The sequence below is a fragment of the Aphelocoma coerulescens genome, chromosome 4 (genome assembly GCF_041296385.1).
Source record: "Aphelocoma coerulescens isolate FSJ_1873_10779 chromosome 4, UR_Acoe_1.0, whole genome shotgun sequence".
Lineage (NCBI taxonomy): Eukaryota > Metazoa > Chordata > Aves > Passeriformes > Corvidae > Aphelocoma > Aphelocoma coerulescens.
Genome location: NC_091017.1, coordinates 40494513 through 40513013, shown reverse-complemented (window position 1 = coordinate 40513013; position 18501 = coordinate 40494513). Strand labels below are relative to the sequence as shown.

The 18501-nt window shown below is 39.1% G+C and overlaps 2 protein-coding genes across 4 annotated transcripts in view; both read right to left on the bottom strand.

Annotated features, from left to right (window-relative positions):
- Positions 1-688: 688 nt before the first annotated feature.
- LOC138109734 (uncharacterized) lies at positions 689-9753 on the bottom strand. Of its 2 annotated transcripts, XM_069013687.1 has the most exons (8): positions 9035-9753; positions 7146-7232; positions 6722-6955; positions 5417-5439; positions 4392-4537; positions 3733-3824; positions 3545-3640; positions 689-2464 (listed from the first exon to the last, which is right to left on the bottom strand). In XM_069013687.1, exons 1-8 carry the CDS (start codon positions 9581-9583, stop codon positions 806-808), a joined length of 2886 nt encoding a protein of 961 aa, XP_068869788.1. In that variant the 5' UTR covers positions 9584-9753; the 3' UTR covers positions 689-805. The 2 variants fall into 2 exon arrangements, with proteins under 2 accessions (XP_068869788.1, XP_068869789.1); XM_069013688.1 differs by lacking the exon at positions 7146-7232.
- A 547-nt stretch (positions 9754-10300) lies between these two features.
- ANXA10 (annexin A10) overlaps positions 10301-18501 on the bottom strand; it is a 28613-nt gene continuing 20412 nt past the window's right edge. For both annotated transcript variants that reach the window (XM_069012146.1, XM_069012147.1), the window contains 6 exons: positions 16535-16588; positions 16303-16396; positions 14859-14954; positions 14164-14222; positions 12552-12674; positions 10301-11759 (listed from right to left, as the gene is read on the bottom strand). In XM_069012146.1, coding sequence (XP_068868247.1) covers positions 11691-11759; positions 12552-12674; positions 14164-14222; positions 14859-14954; positions 16303-16396; positions 16535-16588 — 495 coding nt within the window. In that variant the 3' untranslated portion in view covers positions 10301-11690. The remainder of the gene's footprint in view (positions 11760-12551; positions 12675-14163; positions 14223-14858; positions 14955-16302; positions 16397-16534; positions 16589-18501) is intronic.

The window sequence follows — 18501 nt, the reverse complement described above, 5'->3', positions numbered from 1 at the left end:
GTTGCCAGAAAGAGCTGAAATTTTATTGTGATGTTTCTTTTTCCTGAAGGCAGCATTTCAGAAGTGTAGCTGACACTCTTCTGCAATGTGTAACAAGAACACTGATGCAATGCTTCCATTTCAAAAGCACAAAACAAATTATTGAAATTACACTAGAACTTACACCTTCAATATACATTAAACACATCACAGAAAAAAGGGAACAGCCAAGGGGAGACAGGCAAAACAATTTTCTGTAATGCCTTCAATATCCTTTATTTTTGTTGTGGCTCTCCTCCCTCCCAGCCCATGAGGTGAATGTCTTGGCTGTTCTCTTACCCATTCAAGTGCAAGTGCGGCTGTACCCAGACAACAATTTACTGCCCCCTGCCACTGAGGCTCCACCCAACCCACTTTGTGGGACACCTCAGTTCCCCACCCCCGAAACATACCCCAGAAGGTTTGCATTCTTGAAGATGCAGCATCTATGGCTATGCTTTGGTCTTGATCAGGACATGAAAATTTTGGTTGTTTCTTCAGTTTGTGAGTATACTATAAAAATCACTTCATTGCATTGTACTGCTCATAAGCAGTTTCATTTCCAACACAGAAATACCTCTACTGGCAAGAATCAGGGAGAAGAACAGCTGTAAAATCACAAGTATCCCCACTTTTTAAATGTATTAAGTAGTATTTATTGAATTCCAGCTTCTTTCCAGTCTTTCTTCACATCTGATTTTCTTCTAGTAGACATTTTGTCTTCAGCAACAGAAAAATATTCTGATCCATGGCTGGTATCAGTAGAGACAGATGTTTGACTTAGCTCTTAAGTGTCCAAAGTGCTGTCCCTTAGGATTCCTCCTGTCTCACTTACTGCAAGCACAGAACCTCCTAAAGATGGATCACTGCATGTGCCAGAACAAGCTGTATTCTGAAACTGTACAGGCTCAGGTTTATCCTCCCTTCTAGGACACACACAGTTGTTTTCAGCAATAGTTTTTTCATCTTTTTCCTTTTTTCCTTGTTGTGTTGCTGTAATGAGTTGAGTGGAAGATGCATTCTCATATTCAGCGGGAAGGACTCCTGAACATAACGGCTGATAAGGAGTGTTACCATCACCAAGCGTTTCTGCACTTCCAGCATTTTCAGATGAGTTCATAGGCAAACATGAGCCTTCGCATTTTGAATGACCCTGAAGAAAAGCAGGCTCTGCACACTCTGAAGATACAGGTTTCTCTGGATTCAGAAGTGTTTTGTCAGGAGATTTCATCTTCTCCTTATCCATTTTTTCTGTTCTGTTTCCAGAAAAAAACATGGAAGAAGTCATCAAATCAGAGGTATTTCCGACAATGCCTCCAAATGAAAATACTGGTGAAGGCAATGGAAAGTTACTTTTAAAAGAAAATGAAAAATTACTGGTGGGAGGGGGCGTCTTGGAGACACCATTCACCCCAGCTCCAGTGTTGGTTTCTGAAGTACTGCAAGCTACAGTTGCGCTGGATTCTGAAGTGTGAGGTTTTTGTTGCCCTAAGACAGGTGGTTTCTGTGTACCATATCCTGCAGGTTCCTTTGCACAGGGTGTTTTTCCCCTCATGTGAGATAATCTTTTTTTGTCAGATGGCATCTCAGATCGGCTAAAATATGACGATGATGGTAACACCGTACATGAATTGCTGACTTCTGATCCTGCAAACCAATTGCCTTCTGAATTGCCAAAGGGAAACAAAACGTGTGGTTTCTCACTTTCTGCTGAGCCTAAATTAGGACTGGTTGAAGCATCACAAACTACGTTTTTGGTTTCAGGACCATAATTATCCTGGTTATTGGTTTTATCCAGCTTATCACATCTCCCTAAATAAAACTGAGGGAAAGCACATTTCTTGTCTTGCTTTTTAAAGGAAGATGTACCTCTATCTTTACTAAATCTTGGTAAAGAGTTGTTAGATGCACTGAAAGTAAAAGGTACACCTGAAGGTCTCTCGGCTGAAACATCTACAGATTCTGAATTTGAAACAGTAACAGCCACTGTTGCTGCTGGCTTAAAGTCTGATGAAGTGCTAGAATTTGAGTCCATTTCATTGGAAACAGTACCTGCTGATGCCTGTCTTGGCAATTTTTCTTTACCTAACAAGTCTGGAGAGGTTTCTGACAAGGCTGGAGCAGACGCTTCCTGTGCACTTCCCTCATGAAATAATTTTAAGTCACCACTTGTTTCAGAAAAGATCATATTTGTGGGTGGAATGCTAAGAGCACTGCTTCCAGAAAAGCTTCTTTTGTCAAAGCCATCTGCTCTTTGTGGAATTCCCATTTTTATTTTATCTGTGTTATTTGCTTTGGTAGGTGAAGACATAGAAGAAGTTCCTGAGGACTTATCCTTGGAGGTGTCAGCAGTTACAAATTTATACTTTTTATTTGCAGGTAAATTTGGAGTCTTAAACACATTGGAGAGCTTCTGAAGTTCCATATAGTATTTGTAACGTAACTCCTATAATTACAGCAAAAAAAAAATTCACATTATCTAACATGGCATTTATGGATTCAGAGGGTATAAAACTCACATATGACTAAGACTGAAGAAAAGTTTTCATATATTCTAAAACATTTATAATGTATTTTTCCATTGCTACTGGAAGGCAACAGAACACAAGTCATTACAGAAAAAAGTGCTTTAAAAACAATTGAGCAAGATAAACATAGAACCATGATAACAAAGCACGTTTTGAAAGAGAAGACTAGAGAAAACTGTATTTGAAGTGACTATCAAACCCCAAAACAGACAAAAATACTAACTTAGATATTAAGCAACAAATTCTCAATCAAATTTTCATGAAAAATAGCCATCTGAAATTGTTAGGTGGTGGGGTTTTTGTTCGTTTTTTTTTTGTTATTATATATAATTGCATTATTAATGGCAATAGAAAACAGGTATTTTCCAAAATAATACAGAAAAAAATTTCTATATCTAAAGGACCTAAGCAACTTTTTAATTCAATCATCTGCCACTGGTATTCTCAGAACATGCATAATGTGATTCACTGCCAGCCATGCTTCACTAACTGTAACTAGAATCATTCTGTACAGAACAATATTCAGCCACCCACATGGAGCTGCTAGTAAGGAAAAAAAAGAAAAAAAATTTAGTTGTATAACTACATCATTTGACATGAAACAAAAAAGAGATTGGATTGAGTTTCATGTCAAATGATTATATGGTCTTACAAGATGGAACTCTATTATCTTTAGAAAACAGAATACAGGCAGATGACTTCCTCTTCAAGTAGACACTAGGGAAGTTTATTTGGATTAGAAAGCTACAGATGTGACTCAAAAAGCCACACTAAATATAAAAGTAAGTATTTGAAGTCAGTAGTAAGATGAAGTTTCAGCTTTCTAAAGGAAAAAAAAGTTAAATTCTGACAGCTTCGATACCTAGTCAGATTTCATTCTAGAAATGGAAGGATAACTTTCTACTAAGGAAACTGAAAAACATTTTAAAAGCTTATTTAGAAAGCTGCGTCACAACAAATAGTAACTTAGCCATACTTAAACTAATGTTCAATCATACCTCATGACTCATATTTTGAAATGCTGACATTTCTGATATTGACATAAATCGAGTGGGGATCCTGCTACCGTCTGCTTCATCCTGTCCTGCTACAGGCTGAAAAATATTTCGCAGCAGATATTATATTTCATTTTGATACCAAATGAAAAAATAGTACCGTGTTGTAGACCACATAGCCAATAACTTACAAGAAATGTGCTGGGCATATTCTTCTGGTCCTGCCACTGCTTTAAGGTATCTTTAAACAGAGTTGAGCTCTCATTTCCTTCATAAGGTAGCTCTATTAGAAAGAACACAAGGATATGATGTAGAATATATTAAATACGGAAAACACTGAAAGGTTCCTGTGCACCTAAACAGATTCAGCTTAAGAACAAAAATACAGTGCCCTGAGACCCTAGCACTTGTTGTATTTTCTGTGATATAAAGCAAGAAACCTGTGTAATACGTTTTCTTAAATGCTGGAAATGCCTGCCCTGACAGAAAACCTAACACCTCCTCCTGTGAAGTAAAGGCGTTGAATGTGAGCATAGCCAGCACTGGCATGACACTACAACAAACGCCCATCTAGTTCAGCAACACACTCCTGACAGCAGCGCTATCAGCTGGATATGAAAAGTACGATATGGCACCCAGATTCCAAAAATACAGCCTAGGAACTTCCTAGAGAAAGCACATTCATAAAACACATTTAAAATCCTTCAAGGAATTTATAATTAATTTAATTTGTTCAGGTGTTTTCTTGCATGTGGTTGCCATGCAGATTGTTTATTAGCAATTGGTTCTACAAGTTCCAGGTTTCTAGACTTCCAAAATCTTGTCTTAATTTTAAGTCCTTCTTCCCTACCTTGAACAATGCTTGTGTTAACAGGTGCTAACGCCAATGCTAAGATTTCATTAACCACAGATTTCAAATCTATCATCTTTGGCATATACACTGGTGGTTTTTCCCAGTTGGATGCTATATTCATCACATCAAGCTGAGTTTTCATTCTGGAAATGGGAAAAAAAAAAACAACCAAAAATGAACCAATTTAAACATTTTTTTTTCATGCTTACAGGCTAGCTAAATTATACCTGTCTAATATTAAAAAAAAAAAAAAATCACTAGGAAGGAGCAGGAATCAGAAAAATTATGTCTTCAATAAAATGTCAAGTTCTCTTAGTTTTTTGTTGAGTTTTTTCTTAGAACTTGTTCCCTCAAATAAGGTTTCATACTCAATGAAAACTGCAAGAAGTAGTGCTGGTAGGTCAGCAAAAAAATACCCCCTCCACTTTCCTTAGTGTACATTGCCTCAATATAAATTGTACTTCTTCAGAGTGCATTGCTAATGTTAGTCTGAACCACAATGTATTTTAAAGAACTCAATTTCCAATATTCTTTCTTAAATGCAGGTTAAAAAGTTCTAAGAAACGTACTTAAGAATCCTTAGAAGACATTACAGGGCATGTGCACTACAAACACAAAAACAAAGATACTGCAGAATCTCCACACATACTGTTACACTGAAAGATTTCTGTAAAAGCTTCAAGCATGCTTCAGTGTTCCTGAGTTTAAATAAGATATCTGAAAATATCCAATCACCAAGTATTAATCAATTTCTATATTCACTTTTTATTAGGGAGATAATTCAAAAGCTTGATTATCTCTAATCCCAGATAGTATGTCACTCAAATTCTTGACAAATTTCCTAAAATTTGGAATATTGGGCATCCAAAAATCTGAAAGTATTATAATCTCTTAATTACTCAATACTATTTTAATTTTAAATTGTTTATCTTATGATACCCCATGTAGCTATTTTTTTTAGTTTTTAATCCTAAAAATCTGAAAGACCACTAGAGAACTAAAAGAACATGGAAAAAATATACCTTGTATTCAAGCCACAGGCCACCTATAAAAAAAACAAGATTTGGTAAGATATGAGCATTTCTCCAACTATCAGGAAGTTACTGCTTTATCCAAATACTTGACAGACCAAAGTCCCTGTCTTCATTTCACAGAACTATGGAAAATAAACATGTTAACATTAAAAACCAACCAATCAAACAAGAAAAGCCCAACTCAAACAAGAGTATCTGTGACAAGATTTATCTTGTAATATATTGTGATAAATACAAAAAGAACTTCTTCAGAGCCAAATGAAGGCATTCAGATCACGGCCCATATGGTTACCTAACAAGTTTCAGAAGTCTGGATATTTGTAAACATTCAAATGAAGGACTGTTTTGTATTTCTTGGAGAGGGACGCCTCTGCTATGTGCTCTCAATCTGCTATTATACTATTAAAAAAGCTATCTTTCAGTTTTAAATCAGACAGATAATGGTGGCAGGAAGTGCCGTGCACTGCACTGTGGTCAAGTGAGACTTCCCAAAGAACATGTAATGAAAAGTAAAAAAACTGGACTGGATTAGAGCTGCTTCCTTATAAAAACCTGGTGATCTCATTGTACTGGATCTTTACACAACCAATGTACTGTTATGGAGGGCAGGTGGGGAGGTTAAAGAGAAAGAAAACAAACAGCAGGAAGAGTAAGTAGATGAACAGAAGGAATGGGAGGAAAAAGATGAGGAAGGTAAGAAGGAACCAAAAGGTGAAAATGGAGGAAGAACAGAAGGCATAGGAGAAACAGAAGGAACAGGCACAATATGAAGCACATCAGGAGACATAGGAGGAAGAAGATGAAAACAGGATGGGGAATGAGAAGAAAAGAAGGGGAAGAGGAACAGTAAAAAAAGGAAGAAGCTAAGAATTAGTGACATACTAATCACTGGAATCACAGTATTTGTTCCAAAAGTGGGAGTTGCTTTTACTTCACATGAAAGTTAAATTTTCCTTAACGACTTGTTACCAGACACTTAGTCAAACTCTGTACTTTCTTAGCGTCCCATTTATCTGGAGGCACCTAAGGACCCACTGCAGAAATCAGCAATACACTGTTTCTTAGGAAAGCATACAGTAAAAATCACCGATAAGCTGCAAATAAAGCTCTTCCAAACTTTTCTAAAACTAAAAAACATTGTTACAAAAAAAGTATGAAGTGTTAACTAATTTTAGTCTGTATTTTTCATTTGTTGACTTTGTTTTCCCTGATCGATTATAATCATGACCTACAATACAGCAGGCTCTACTTGAGTTCTTTATACAACTGATATCTAAAACAAAAGGCCATCACCTCCAGGAAACACTGAGGATCACACTCATGGACAAGCTTTTCACAATCCTTCAAAAAATTCTCAATAGTCTTCTTGTGAGTTTCTTTCATTTTCTTCCAAATCTGAAATTCTTTCTCTTTTTTAACTCTTTGATTTTCAAGATCTGCTAGTAATTGCTGTTTTTTCATTTCTAGAGTTTTGAAAATTTCTCCAAATTTCAGCTCAATTATCTCTGCATCATTTTTCAGCATCATCTAGAAGCAGAAGAACACAAGAACAGATGCAAATGCAATAGCAATGTCCACACAAGAATCACTTCTCTAAGTAAGCTCAGAGCACATCTATGCCACAAGGAGCACCTGTATGCTCCAGGCTGTGGTTAAACTAACCAGAGAAGAGAAACAAAGACACACACACAGAGAATATCCAGCATCTGTAACTCACATCTGTATCATTTGGTTGTTTTGAGATCTCATTCACCAGCTTCTCATTTATTATCCTCATTTGTTTCAGAGTGCTAAAGAAGGTTAACTGAAAGACAGTTGAAACATCTATTATGACTTCATCCATTCCTTAAAATAAACACATTTCAGTGCTTACCTAGAATCAGATCAAGACAGACAAGGAGGGGAGAGGGTCCAGTGGAGGGCCACAAGGATGATCAGGGAACTAGAGCATCTCTTTTACGAGGAGAGACTGCAGGACCTGGGCCTGTTTAGTCTGGAGAAGGCTGAAAGGGGATCTCATTGACACATATAAATATCTCAACTTTTTTCAGACTTTTTTCAGTGGTGCCCAGTGACAGGACAGGGAGCAGCAGCCATAAACTAAACCACTAAAGTTTCACCTCAACATGAGCAAGAACTTCTTTACATTGAGGGTGGCAGAGCACTGGAACAGGCTGCCCAGGGAGGTCGTGGAGTCTCCCGCTCTGGAGACATTCAAACCCCACCAGGACACATTCCTGTGTCATGTGCTCCAGGTGACCCTGCCTTGGCAGGGGTTGGACTGGATGATCTCCAGAAGTTCCTTCCAACCATATCCCTTCTGTGATATTATGGACAATATAGTAAAAAAGTTTGTGATTCAGAACATCACTTAGTAACATTTAATGCTTTCCTGGATCAGTACACAAACTTTCTTCTGCTGTTTCTCAAAGTAATGTTCTTAGGCTCACCTGCAATGCATACTGATAAAATGACTACTTTATAATTAAATCATTGTTTTCCTCAGGCTTTTTCAACCCCTCCCCTCACATGTATCTATCTATCACAAGGTAAGTTTTAATGGTGTTATCCCAGTTTGGCAAAAAACTGTGGGATATTCACTTTCTTTTTATGCCTCACATTGCTAAAATAGAAAGCTGTTCATAATCAAGATAGTTCTGTTTGGGTTTGAACTAATATTATCACTGAGTTTTCCTCCTTTATCTCTCTACAGTATCACTACTTTACGTAGTATGTCTAGTGCAAAGGCTGTTTTCCCCTGGTTTCTCAAGTGACATACAACTGGTGATGGCAAACGCATAAGGAAAATCAGGGTAAAAGCAACTTTTGTCTTAAAGAATCAGCACTGCTCTATTTAAACCTTTATACTTGTACTTTTCATCACTGCCCTGCAGTTGTTTCAATTACTGCACAGTAGAACTGCCACCCTGCACTCAATTTGCACAGGGCATGAAAAGCTCGTTCTACCCAAATAGTCGCTATTTTGTTAAAAATCACAACTTCTACAACCAGCCAACCAACCATTATGACAGGCAGTTGCTTTCTTATGCAAACTGGAAGGCATCTTGTTTTTACGTTTATTATTAGTCACCCAAACTATCTATCCCTAAATATGTAATTATCTATGACCCAAATTAGCTATGGCAGCTCAGCCTATAAACAAAACATTTGTGGGTGGGTTTTTGGAGTTGTTAGATCTTCCTGAACTTGGGAAAACAACAACAAAAAAACCCAAACAGCATCAGCCCTCCACCCTCCCCCCCCCAAATCAAACCAACAAAAACCGAGACACCACCCCAAAATCAACTCTCCAGGTCCTTCGGTAAACTGGGTTCAGATCTGTTGATACTGTAATACCGCCTGGTCCCCTGCGTGCGCAGACTGTTTAGATACAGTCTGACAGCAACCCGGAAAGGCACACCCCGGCAATCCACAAACTCCTGACTGTCCCAAAGCAGCACAAGCCCTCTGCCCCTCTCCTGCCTACCACGCCGCGGTTTCCCCTGTGTTTCTGAGTAACAGCAACCCGTGCCCGGTGGGACCTTAAGTAGACAGCCCGACCTCCCAGCCGGGCCCCTGGAGCGGAGGGGGGAGCGCCGCGCTTACTTTCTCTTCCTGGTACACCGTGTCTATGAGATTGACAGAGTGGAAGATGCCCTGATGCTCCTCGGAGACGCACTGCCCGCACCCCGCCTGCCGGCACATGCGGCAGTAGAGCTGCACCGGCCGGCTCGGGTGTTTCTGGCAGCTTCCTCCGAACACCTGCGGGGAGACAAGGTCCGACCCCGGCTTCGGCCCCAGCGCCGCCTCCCCGGCCGTGGCGGCGCCCGCCGCGCCGGACCGGTAGATCTTGACTATCTCCGCCAGGGTGGTGTTGACGGGCAGGGCGGCGACGCCACCGCGGGGGAGAGGGCACAACTTCCTGCACAGCGGACACGGCACCCGGGCGCAGGACGGGCCCGGGCCCGGCCCCGGCGCCCCGCGGCCGAGACGGGCCTGCCCCGGGCTCCGCTGCAGCTGCCGCAGGCGGGCGGCCTCAGCCGAGGCCAGGCACTCTACCACGCAGCCCCGGCAGAAGTTGTGCGAGCACGGCGGCAGCGTCACCGGCTCCTCCAACAGCGACAGGCACACGGCGCACGTCAGGCTCGCCTCCATCAGCGCCGGCGGGAGAACGAGAGGCCGCCGCTCCTCCTGCTCCGGGCCCCGCTCGTCCCTCTACTTCCACCTCCACGGCACCGAGGGGCTGCGGCCAGCCGGCCGGCCTGCCACAGAAACCGAGAACACCCCGCTCCAAACACCGCTTCCAGCCGTCAACTTCCTAAGAAGTGGCGCCCGCCCGCGGGGGTGGGGCGAGGAGAGGCGCGTCAGCGATAGGCGGAGGCGCGAGATTGACATCGTCCTTGTCCAATAAAAGCATGCGACGGCATGGGGGCGGGGCAGAGCCTTTTGGGTCCTGCCTCCTGCCTGGCGCGTGAGCGCTCGCGCGCCGTTGCGCCCGCACGGTCCTAGCGCCGCCGGCGCCATTTTGTGACGGGCTGTGCGCGGAACTGCCGCCTCACGTGCCGTGACGGGAGCTCGGGACCGTGTTCTGTGGGAAGCAGTGGGGCCTCAGCGCGTTTGCAGTCGAGAGGAGTGTCGTTGTTAATTTCTGCAAACGTGCAGAGTTAAAGCGAAGTGACTCCACAGTGCCGAGGTACGGCTGTTGGGAGCTACCTTCAGCTACCGTTGCAAAATCAGAACATATTTTCGGTTTAGAATTACGTTGGTGCTGAGCAACTGGGACAGTGCTCAGCTCATTCTCCTTCTCCCCCTCCAAATCCCCCCCCCTACCCCTTTTGTTTAGTTTTACTCCCAGAGCCATTCCTCCCAAAGTTCTGTCTTAACAATTTTATTATCTGCCCGAAGTGTTTGGAAATGAGTCAAACTCAAGAGAGATTCGAAAGAAATTTTAAGTTTCTTATAAATCAATATATTTGTAACAGCATATCAGTATTTGCAAAGAAGCCAGATACGCTGTAATTAGTGTTATATCCAGAAGCTGAGGGAAGCGACAGGTGCACAAAAGCAACCACGTATTTGTACCTTTCTGTAGCAGTGCTTTATTCAGTCACACGGACTGCACCTGCAGAAAGCGCCTCTCTAAAATCATCCAGAAGGTCTGTGTCCAGTTGGACACCTTGTAGCGGCGGGAGAAAAGCCACGGGCAGATACTTGAGTGAACATTACCACACTTCCACTCACTTCTGTTTCCGTAGGAGGCTGACAGCTGGTAAACACGGACAGGCTGCCCTGAACAGACCCGGGGTATTTCAAAGCAGCGTCACGTTTTCCTTTGGGGCGGGGACTCGGGGTCGGGCTCTGCTGTCTTCCTCGCTGCCGTGGGTGCTGCTGTGACCAGATGCTGTCTCAGACCGTTCCCGGCTATTCCAGGGAGCGCCGCATCCTTCAGCCTCTCTCGGAGGTGCAATGTTACCCAATAGCAGTCAATTCTTGAATTTAATCACCTAGGGCATCCTGGGTATACCTCCATGCTCCGAAGGTCAATATTCAATTAATGGTTAAAATGAGATAGGTAAAAACGGAATTCAGAGTTTAATCCACTGGAACATTGCTTAAAGCGAAGTAGTGCTTCACCTTCCAGGTTTTCCAGCACATGGCACTGGACTGGATGGAGTACTTGATTCTAATTTTTACTTTCATTTCAAACAGAATAGGGGAAATGCCATTAAGTATATGAGCTAAACAAAAGAGAATACAAAAGCACTCTGGTGAGTGACCGATAATAGATGGGGGCAGATGCTTAGTCTGGTAGTAACTAAAACAATAATGTTCAAGAGCATAAAAGATGAGATATAAGAAGTAGGAAAGAGGAGAAAAAATTCCTTTAGGGAGGAAATCTTGCTAAAATAAATAAAGCAAAATATTTTTTTCTCTCCAATGTGGAAGTGAATAAATTCTTCCAGAGCCTGTTGATAAATGTTTGGGATGTTGGGACACTAAATGCTAAACAAATGCTTACATGGAGTAATTTTACTACTTGCTCCATTAATTTACATTAATCATAAAACCAGAAATATTAATTAGAACTAGGGATAAAACCTTGTTCCTGCCAACATTTTTTCCTGTCTCAAGAAAGATTTAATATTAGCAAATGTAACAGTACTAATTTTTCTGTTCTATTATGTAAAATACAGTTAGTGCATTGCACATAGTTTCAATTTCTATTTAAAATAGGTTTGCACAGCCTTCAGAGTTCATCTTCTTAGTAATCTTCTGTATCACCAGCGCAGATAGCAAGTAAAGCGCTCTCATAATGCCCTGAAGCAAAATGCTGCAAGGAAAAAAAAAAAAATCAACTTTTCTGTGACTATACATTTTCTGATTTTTTTCTTTTCTTGGTGTGTGACAAGGACTAGACTATTATAAGGTTTTGTAAAACACTGCACTTTTTTCATAAGGATTCTAGGCAGAGATATTTTAAATTTCACTTTCCATGGCCTTCAGTTGCTCGGGCACCTAGAGATAATCTACCTTTGAAAGGCTGGATCAGATCTGTTTGTTAATGCTCAAGTTCAATACCAAAAATTCATGAGCGGTTTTGTAAAGCTGCTGCACATCTTGCAGTTGGATTTTAGTGACATAAAAAAGGTAGTGTCCTAGCAAGAATCATTTTTTTTTGTACAATTAAACAGCTTCAAAGTTTTAAGATACAGACCAGGAGTAGGAGAGGAACAGGGTTTGTGAAGGTACTACCTAAGCACAAGGGTAAAACCAGATATTTATCTCATTTTTGCACAAAAGTGGAATCACCTAGCCTTACAGATCAACATGAAATAAGATGTTACCAAATAGTGTAGAAATCAGTCATGTAAACTCTTGTTCAGTGCACACTGTCATGCCCTGCTTATATACACATCTTGCATTGGGGAGGGATAAAATCACAGAGACTTGAGTTGAGAATTCACTGCTCACTTACTCAAATCAAACTGAGGCACTGAAAATGCGCTATTGTTTTTACACCTTGCTTTTTGGTTTGTTATTTTTTAAACCAAATGGTTAAACAGAGGGGCACAGTCTGTGTGATACCAGTGCTGAATATATGCAAAAGTTTGTAAAAACTTACTTTAATGTCATGGAAGAGTGATTTCCCATATCTCTCTTTGTATCGCTGTCGTATGTTCATCAAGTCAATCTCACTCCTGGCTATGAGAATCCTAATAACTGTTTTATTATGAAACCCAAAGTCCTACAATGAAAAAAGAAGATGAGAGGAAACTTGACAGTTGAACAATATGTGTTTGCCCATCTGTGTATGCTCCTGTTAATGTTTAATAGATAAAGACAAGATCTACCCCTACAGGATATATAAGTATATAGGGTACATAAGATATATCCATAAAGGTATCCTAGACTTGAAAGGAGTCTAAGCATGTAAGGGTTTTATCCTACAGAGATTTCATGTACTCAAATAATAGAATTCGTGTTACTGAATAACAAGGAGTCCCCATATGCGAGAGATTTATCCATGCACTGAAACTTTTAAAAAAGGAAAATCTGATGAACTTCTGTTAGTATTCTTAGGAATTCAGTTTGTGGGCAGCAGTTGTGGCTCTTGTTGTGGAGTCCATTCAAACTATAATGAGGCCAGTAATCTATTTCACAACAGCTGCTGCCTCATGTGAATTCAGTGAGATTTTTAACCATAGATTTAGAATTTACATAGCATGTGTTCAGATGTGTTATATTGATGCCTTAGATCTTGACCTTTGTGTTTTTCAAATCCTGTACTGCTTAGAGTGTAACTCTGTAGTTTCTTGTGGCCTGTTGGTTTCTGCTCTCTCAGGCTGGGTAGACATAACAAAAGCCCCTCCGGGCCTGCACTCCAAGGTCACCCAGACCATCCTAGGCCCAAAAAGAATAATCCAAGGAGCCTCTAAGGGGGACAAGCAGAGGGGAACTTAAATCATTAAACTGAAGCTTTAATTGGAGAATTAACCCTGATATGCAAATGAACCAAACCTGTAAAAGTGTGAAGAACTCGTGACCTGTCATCCACCTTGGGGTCCATCTTGGCAATAGCTTGTGGCTCCCAGGGTGTACCTTTGAAGGCCTTTCAAATAAATACCTCTTTTATTCTTTTACTCCTGTCCAATCTCTGTGTCTAGGAGGTCTCTTAAGGCATCAATATTGTAACTGTTTCTAAATAAATTTTCATAATGTAATTGTGTGAAGAATGGGGACATCTAGTGGCAATAAAAATAGTAAAAATAAATTAGCACTTCCACAAAAAATAAAAGAATATACATGAAGTCCTACAAAGAAATGTGACCATTTGTCTTTATGTAACATTAATTCATTATTTAATTTTTAGCCATACTTACTAAATCTCTAGAGACAAAAAATTACATAGTAAGAAAAATGCACATTGAGTTCTGCACGGCAGGGGGAGTTACCATTCATAGGAAAAAAAGTGTTCAATTAAAAAACAGTTGACAGTTACCAGACAGATATTTTTGAAGGTATCTAAATATTTAACCTTTTACTGCTGAATTCTAACTGTTGCTTAGGCACTACTGCTTTGAAATTAATGTAGGTACCAACAGTTTTAAAACATGCAATCACACCTTAAAGATTGAAGAGACTGATTTGTAAGTACTTGTTTAAGAATAATCAAACAAAGAAAAAAAAATAGGGAAGCTTCTTTTTATGACATGTGAATAAAAATGGCTACTTACATGAATTGCATTATAAAGCCTGTAAGCAAAGTAGGAAGGCTTGTCACGAATGCAGAGAACTAGGAGAGAAGAATTGCAACAGGTAAACAGAAGATTATTATAAAATAATTTCTTTTGGCTCCTTGAAATATAAAGCTGGGTAGTGCTGTCCATGCCTCAGCTTAAAATTAAGCTACCAATATTCACTAATATAACTATATTTATAATTTTAAAAGTTTGGTAACTTGTTTTGGGTTGCTATTGCATTGGCAGGCCTATTAAATATCAGTGAATACACTCACATGTCCTATTTGTAGAAATATTTTTACCCTTACTCTGTAAATGAAAGACAAATATATATAAAGCTTGACATTTGTTTGTACACCACCAAAGTCTTGAAAACGTAGCTGGTTATTTAATATGTGTAAAATCAGTTGGAAATGCAGTTATCATTAATTACACAAAATCTATTAGCAAGTACAGTAGATACTAGTTCTGCTCAGTCAGAAGCTATTGCTGCATAGATACATTTTTAGATTTACACAAACATGGGAAAGTGGTTAAAATATTTAATTATCTCTGAAAATTTTATTGCACAATATAGGAGATTAAAGGGGATAAAATATCAGGGAAATAATATTGTTAATGCACAAGAGATAATATACTAGATATTTATTAAGAGATTTCTGCTAGCGAAAACAATATCTTTACATTACCTATTGCAACCAGTAATTCTTGAAAGTATCCATCGTAACATTCATTAATGGCATCTACTATATCTTGCCCAGAGATATTTTGGAACTCCTGGAAAACTTGGGGGGGGGGGAAAATTCTTGTTTTATTCTAGTTCATTAATAATGATCAACTTGCTATTTTGTCTTTTCTCCTTGCTTCTCCCCAGTACTATAACTATTGAGTTTATTTTTTCCCCTTATTATTCTCAGTGTTTCATTATGTTTATATTCCCCTGGTCAGGCAACCTAAATGAGTAGCCTGAAACCTGACTTCCAGGACATTCTTCAGTCTACAGTATAAAATGAATGCATGCCACATATCTAGCAACATCTGTTCATGAAACTTGTAAGAACATCACTAGTAAAACAGCTTCCTTGCTTGGCTTGGCTAAAACTGGCGAGATGCATGGATTGTGGCAAGAAGCCAGGACTTGCATGACATGCACACTCACTGCATCATGCAGGTATCCAGACTCACAAATAGACAGGGTGTGCTTTCACCCTTAGGGAAAGAGGAACTTTTTTTTTTCTGCTGACTACAAAACTTATGGAGGACTACAGTACAGGCAGAGCCCTCAAATCTCAGGAAGAGAGCAGAACATAGAGCAGGTATGTTAATCCTGTCATCATCAGCTGAACGAATTTGTTGATCCATGATAGCAAAGTAGTTCTAAGCTACTGTTGGAAGTTGACATAAGAAATACAGCTGGCTGCACAGTGATAAACTTGTCAGCAGACAGACTTTTTCCACTGCAGAGCAGAAACTCGAACTTGTCACCAGATACAATAGGTTTCTTTTCTACAATGGAAGATTTGGATGAGCTCCACATAAATTTCTTGCAATCTATAGTTATGTCTGATTTTCTGTTTTAAATAAAAATGGCCCTTATGTTTCTGTGTTTATGTTCATTATGGGAGAGCAGATGTGAACACTGAAGTGCTCCCATCAAAAATTTCTATGAAACTTCTGGGGAAAAGCTTCAACACAATAATGTGTTTTCACATGCAAACATTTCTTGAAAACGCTCCATCCAGCTCTCCCAAGGTGTTTTCCCTCCTAAGAGTTGCTTAGAGAAAATGAAAAAATAGTTAAGAAAAATCTCCCTCCTCCTGTTATATCGTGTAGATTCAGTGCACCTGTAGTATTTGCCTTTCTTTGGTCATGCATTCTTCTCTGGGTTATTAGGCATCCTGATACCTGTCTGTTCTGTCTACAGCTGTCAGCAGTCATCAGGCAAAGTTCGGTTTTGCATTACTTCCAAATTCCCATTAACACCAGTGGGAGCCTGAGAGATCCAACAGTTCACACTTAGGTTTCAGGCTAATGTCCTGCTGCACACTGACTGTCTTGGTATGCAAAGCATGACTTAGCAAGTCACATATTTCCTTTCCACTCTATATTCAAACAGCTGAACTGCTGGATTACCCATCCACAACTGCTGATGACTCCTGTTGCAGAGAATCATTTGCAGCATGTTTTTGTGTTCGCCTGTCTTCCGTTGACATGCTTCCCATAGAATCTAATACATCAGAAAAAGGGAAAAAACTTATAAAAATATTATTAAAAAATTATCATAAAAATACTTTACGTCTTAAATCACTTTTCACCTTTTTTTTTTTTTTTAATGTTTGAGAACCTCACATTTGAGCATATTTACCATTGCATCCTGAGCAGCTGTAGAAGGGTCAGCATATCCTTCCGCCCTTGTTCCCTGAGGGAAAAAAGAGATACATTTTCTTCAAAAGTTAAATCATAAACCACTGTAGGAATATAAAGTTCTCTGTATATGAAGCTATGTTGAATTTCTTGAGATAACATATATAGGCTTTTAGGTTGGATCAGTATATTGCATGGTTGAATTTGCAAATGTAGAAAATATCTTCAAGTTGTCACATTATTTTATGTCTTAATTTTCTTTAATAAGAGGAACTCTGGAATGGTAAGCAGTCTTGCAAGAGGAAAAAGTGGGGGAAGTGGATAAACCTGTCCCATTTTTGGTCCTATTTTAAATAAGCTTTTACCTGACCACCACAATCCCACCACCATTTTCAGAATTATGGATGTTATATTGTTTACTCTAATATGTAACTCTGAGGGGAAAACAAGGATAGGAGCAACATTTGCCATTCACTGATTAGTTCTTATCAATATGCGTATTACCAGAAGAATCTTTTCTCAATGTTTTTTTCTTCCTGCACAAACCATAGGAGCAAGCTCATCAAATAATGGAGATTTTGCTTGCTCATAATCATTGTCTAAAATTAAGATCCAAGACTAGGAAATTGTTTGACAACTTTGATACACAAACCACAAAAGAATAATTCTAATTTTCCCATACATTTAATAGCTTTTCAGTTACACAAAACAAGCTAACTTCTTTAGTAAACACACTATGATCTGAATTATATAGTCAGAAAAAGAGACGAGCACACTACTTTTGGAATTTCTTTTTTAACCATAGTCATCTTGTAAGGATACAAATCAGCCTTAGTTGCAGAACTCTTAAAATCTGAAGCTCATGTAATTACTGCCTTAATAAAAGTGTTTGAAGCAATTAAGTTTAAAATTTACAGTCGTGTTACCTTATATGTGGAGAATTAAAATTAGATATTGGCTGTCAGCTTGTAAAATTACTTATTTGTAGTTCTTTTTTGTTAAAAGTGTTAGTTTACATTTTAATTAAATGGTGAGAATTTCACGCATGGAAATTTCTAGTAGTAAGATAAATTATTTGAAGTGAATTATGATGGAATGACTGCATAAAATTACATACACAAGAAAACAAGGGAATAAAGACAGGGAAGTGAACAATAAAATAACTTCAGTAGTATTCTACATGAGTCAAATGCCCAATTTCTCCAGTAACATATGTATAATTATGTTTTAAATTGTAGAAAATTATCTTATTTCAATTAATACCCATAAAAGGGAATTAGAATAAAATCTGTTTGTCTCAGACTAGAATATTAAGTAGCCTGATTTTGAAACTCTTATTACTCTGTTAATTTCTTAAGGAAGGACCGTACCCTATAACCTCTTAGCTGCCTCACGCTGAACATGAAAACCATAAATACGATACTATAGCAAATGAATAGTTTGCTCTGCATATGTGGAGCGTGTTTACTTCTCTCAGTAGTCTGATGTGTGTCATCAATCCCAAGATTTAATAGAAATCAAAGCAAAGGGTTTCTGCAAAAAAGCATTAAAAGATGCATTGGAAATGTTGCATGGTTATAGAACTAGAAAGGGTATGTTTTAATGAAATATCACTGAGTTTTAGGATAAGATCATATCCAAGCATGAGTGATTCGACTAACAATCTTCAGAAGTATACCGTATAACTGAGTAAAGTTGAGATTTCCTGCAGCTCTTCCTTATCTTGAGAGAAATAGCAGATTTTTTTAGCTAAGAAATTGCTGATTTTAGGCCTCTTTATCAATATCTGGGGTATAAGAAAATAAGGACTAGTAATGTATAATCTGAGATTATTTTAAATTTGGTTAATTTGACAGGTAAAGTATGTCCTATGGTTTTAATAATTATGAGAGGTGATGTTGCTTAACCTCTACCTCTTCATTTTTAAGCCAGGAAGAATTTTCATTTTTAGGGAAAAAACATCCAGCA

What these genes read in the sequence shown, in the direction of transcription:
- LOC138109734 (XM_069013687.1), bottom strand. Translation starts at nt 9,583, where the DNA reads ATGGAGGCGAGCCTGACGTGCGCCGTGTGCCTGTCGCTGTTGGAGGAG. An exon ending in TAACACAAGCATTGTTCAAG is followed by an intron (nt 3,825 to 4,391) that starts GTAGGGAAGAAG and finishes TCTTTCTAATAG; the next exon opens with AGCTACCTTATGAAGGAAAT. An exon ending in TTCAAAATATGAGTCATGAG is followed by an intron (nt 2,465 to 3,544) that starts GTATGATTGAAC and finishes CTGTAATTATAG; the next exon opens with GAGTTACGTTACAAATACTA.